The sequence below is a fragment of the Leiobunum rupestre genome, chromosome 2 (genome assembly GCF_980474605.1).
Source record: "Leiobunum rupestre chromosome 2, qqLeiRupe1.1.hap1, whole genome shotgun sequence".
In the NCBI taxonomy this organism is placed as follows: domain Eukaryota; kingdom Metazoa; phylum Arthropoda; class Arachnida; order Opiliones; family Sclerosomatidae; genus Leiobunum; species Leiobunum rupestre.
In genome coordinates, this window is record NC_143385.1 from 36675240 (window position 1) to 36679524 (window position 4285).

Consider the following 4285-nt stretch of genomic DNA (forward strand, 5'->3'; position numbering starts at 1 on the left):
TAAAAAATGCTATTGTGGACATGTTTTTGGGCTGTAGTAATGGTAAACCAGACAATGATCTTGAGGAATTTGATCATAGAAAGAAACCAAACGAAAAGCAAAAAAATACAATTGTGAAGCGTAAAATCACAGCCTTGTCTTGTGAGGAGACTCAGATACAGTAGCTGTTTATTATATAATACTTTTGTTTGTTGAATTCTAAATTTAAACCACTTTCGTAATAAAGTAAATTACTGAGGCATCAGAAAGTAAAACCCTACTAAATGTTGTGAAACCCAAGAAAGTGCCCAGGAAAACTTCATCAAATGATAAGCCGTGGAGCTGGGGTCAAGTATACGTTATTGTAATCTAAATTGCCATAGTACTGGTTTAATAATATTTATCGTTACGAGATTTCTAAATTCTCTGAGGATGATGCCAGAGGTGTCTTTCACAAAATATTAACACAGTATCCAAAGTTTAAACTTTAACTTGGAGCCTCATCGGAAGCAAACTCTACTCCCTCGGAAGAACAAACACCACCCGAAATGTATCTTGAACTTGGTGTAGCTTCATTCGAATCAAACTCTACTTCCTCGGGAGGACAAGCACCAACTGAAAAGGAACCATTTCAAGTTATCCAAGTCCTTCCCCTACTGATTCGTGGTGCTTCTGCTTAAACTGCGGACCAATGGATACTCCAACTGAAAATATATGCTGTTCGCAGAGAAGGTACAGTGTAACGATAATCAAAACAAAACAATAGCTCTTTCTATAAAATACAAAAGATCTCGTGATTACGTTAGATTGATCGTACAGTTAAAAATAGCGAGCACGCGCAGATTTTTTCTTTAATCGAGCTCGCTCAAAAACGCACAAGACCCACTATAGGGAGAAATTAGGAAGCGAGTGCTCCAAAATAAAACGTTTTATATATTATAGAAAGAGCTATTAAGAAATAATTATACGAATGTTCTTTTTCAGAGGAAGCGGCTGCATAAGGAATGGTCGATTTAGAGCAATCGTTCTTGATCGAGAGTTATTGGAAATTCAAATGCTGATTAGGAGTGATGTAGGCAACTATCGACATGAAAATGACAATTTGTTCTTTCGTTATGCTGCTTATCGCCAGTTCAGTGCTTGGAACTATGGACCACTCGTAAGGCATAATAGGAGGGTTATACCATCATGTGCTGTACTTCGAATCAGACGACAATTTCCCAGCCAAGATGATTTTTACAAAGGGCTCAGAGAAGTAGAGCTTATTAGGAATGGCGCTGTTGCACGAAATGGCTAGGGTGTTGTTCGAGGTAGAGGAAGCGGTAGGGGATCAAAGGTGTAATAATCTTATTTTTTTTTAATTATAAGATCATAACATGTTTCTCAGATTTCAATGTAATAAGTTCTAAAAAATTAAATAAATATGTAATGACAAAATAGTTAATTTTAAATTAGAATTATTTTTTGGAAAATCTAGATTTTTACCTGTCCGGGCTTGTGGACGCTGGCGTAGGGCATTCTTTTGATAAACCTCCGGTGGTGTGGTTTCAATCTTACCGGTACACCGGGCTACAAATTCTGACACATGTATTTTCTGATTGCATTATCTCTTTAATGATACCTTTTTCATCCATTTTTGTTGATTGCAGTTGGACGGTTCACATTGCCGTTGAAGTCAATCGCAGCTAACATATTTCTAACTACGTAAGATCTAATTCCAAATGGCAAATTTTTCAATGCATATGAAAGTATAAGCGAGTGAAAAGATTCCAATGATGCGGTGTGGCTAAAATTAAACAAAAATGTTAGAAGTACGGCAAATAATGCAATACGAATCAACTATTACCGGAAATTTACATAGAAATTGAAATCTTTCAAAAAGTCTTTATCACAAATTACAGAATGTAATTTCTGATATGCATCACTTCCATGCTCAATGTAAGTTTTATCTTGTTCTTCTATTTCTAAATGATAACACGCTCCTATTCCCCAATAGTGTTCAGCAGTTATGTGATGAAGCGATGTCAACCACAGGTCCTATTAAAAGTTATTATTTATATTATTATGAGTATACATTATGGCATTTATAAATTCTTACTCTCATACAATCTTCATCTTGTTCACAGTTTTCGGCTGACCACCAAAAATGGTTGGAAAGATCATTAATCCATTCAGTTATATTTTGTCCATCCTTTTCTTTACTAATCTGTTAAAAGATTAATGGATTATATGAAAATATAACTTTAATGGAAATGTTTAGTTTTGCCACAGTGACCTTAGTTAATCTATTCCGCAAAATTTTTGCAGCGTGCCAGATATCGTGTGAATGCTTTATTTTTAGATACTCTGTTCCTACAATAAAAAAAATTATAGAGTAATGAATTTTCAAAGAATAATAATGGTAATTACTCTTCTTACTCATTATCTTCCTTATTTTGGACGTGACCATCTGTTACAACCTCCGCAATTTCAATTTCTTCATGATTCTCCGGAAACATAGTGGCTCCATGTTTACACTCTTTCGATCTGTTTCACTTTTTTCAGCAAACTCCATAGCCAGAATTTTATTTGTCTTTACATCAACTGCTGTCAACGTAAATAGGTGAGCTGTGTAACCTGGCGAATCCATTCTCGCGTCCAGAGCAATAGCTAATGGTTCCTTGCACTGACAAGGAGACGACCCGAGATGTAACGCACCGATTTTGTTCAATTTCAGGGCTTTGGTAAACCTTATGTAACTTGAAAAACCCTAAAGGGAATTTATTCAATGGGTAACCGTTTTGCCATGGCAACCAAAAATGTTTTTGACAACACAAAATGGATATATTCCCATTGAAAATAACATGGGAATCTTACCTATTTTAAGGGTACCCCCTGCGTACATATAAGTGATGACTAGAGAATAATTCATTTTCACGGAAACTTCGCGGATTATTCTTGAAGCTATTTTTAAAATTAAAACCAGAAGAAAGCCTACGAGCTTTTAAAAATGATTTTGAAGAATGGTCAACGCTAGATAAAGGCCGAGCTTTCTATGCAATTGGTTTTAGCAATTTGGTACGTTGTGAAACTACCTAAAATACTTATCCGAGTTGAATCGGAAGTACGTACTTTTCTTTTTAAACTAGAATGTGATTCAGACTCCATTATTTCAATTACACATTTCGACCAAGCAAAAACAACACAAATAGCGGAGAGACAATGGAAGAGGAAACACGCGGACTCGCGGAGTAATAAATGTTTGGTACTTTTTGGAATAGGAAAATATAACGCCGAATGCAGCGCCACGGCTTTACGCGGCGTTCCTTATAAATACAACGAGCGGCGACCGAATGACGTATTTCAAATCGACTTCCAACCCCCATAGTCCTCCCTTTAAGGTCAATTTAAGTCAAGAAAAACTCGAAACAAGTTGAAACTTGAGGGAATTTTCAGGTTGACATCTAACAAATTCGAAAACGCTGGTAACGTGTTGTTGCATGCAAATCGAAACGTCGTGTACGTATTACACCTAAATAGAAACAAAAGTAAATATATATTTTTTTAAATTTAGTTCAGGAGCCGAAATAAAGGATAGCGAAATATAACCACAAAAATGACAAATTTTCAAAACTTTGAGGTTCGGTAGAACCCAAAAGATATAGTTTTATTTTATTTTTAGAAGTATTTTGGTAATCTACGATCTGTTACGCAAATTTTAAGAGGTCTTGCGTTAAGGAAAACCAAAAAAAAATCGGAGTCACCTCCGACTTCAGTCAGGTTTGGGATGGAAACTGTGCTTCAACTCAGGCTAACGGAGAGGGTCCGTGCAAACTGGCCGTCTCGGATATTGGGTAGACTGCTGTGGGGCGGCGGGCCTCCGTATGAGAGCAAGGTGGTCCTGTTTCCCGGCCTTTTGGGATCTCCGATGCCAGCTGTACCGAGATATGTAGACCGTTGTGTGCCCATCGTTCCCCTTTAGGAACTCGCTCGAAAGGGTTTGACTCTTTACCCTCGTAGGTAGGGTGTAAACCGAGATGTGAATTTCTAACACGCTGGGCTATCGACTACAGGCCCTTACGGATATATGACAATATACCTTAAAGTAATTGTCTATTCCAGTATTAGATGGAATAAAGAGTCTGAGGTCTGGATGATCTGTGATATCTTTGAGAGAGTCAATGTAGGTCAACGTAACTGGCGTGTAGAGTTTGGATAAAATATTGTTCTTGTAAATCAATGTCAGTATGAAGAAACCAAAAATGAAGGAAATCCAAAGAAAATACTTGTGCAGCTTCACATTCGTCAAATTTAATCCTGGTGAAAA

General features: G+C 36.8%; 1 protein-coding gene across 1 annotated transcript; it reads left to right on the forward strand.

Moving 5' to 3' along the window:
• Window positions 1-670: 670 nt before the first annotated feature.
• On the forward strand, window positions 671-1276 carry LOC149957451 (P2X purinoceptor 7-like). Its single transcript, XM_090167039.1, has 2 exons — window positions 671-711; window positions 964-1276. The coding sequence occupies exons 1-2, from the start codon at window positions 671-673 to the stop codon at window positions 1274-1276; spliced, it is 354 nt and encodes a 117-aa protein (XP_090023165.1).
• Window positions 1277-4285: the final 3009 nt, after the last annotated feature.

Bases quoted from the DNA above. Each gene is read 5' to 3' on its own strand.
- LOC149957451 (XM_090167039.1), top strand. From the start codon at position 671: ATGGATACTCCAACTGAAAATATATGCTGTTCGCAGAGAAG. The intron at 712-963 runs GTACAGTGTAAC...GTTCTTTTTCAG, and splicing joins ATATGCTGTTCGCAGAGAAG to AGGAAGCGGCTGCATAAGGA.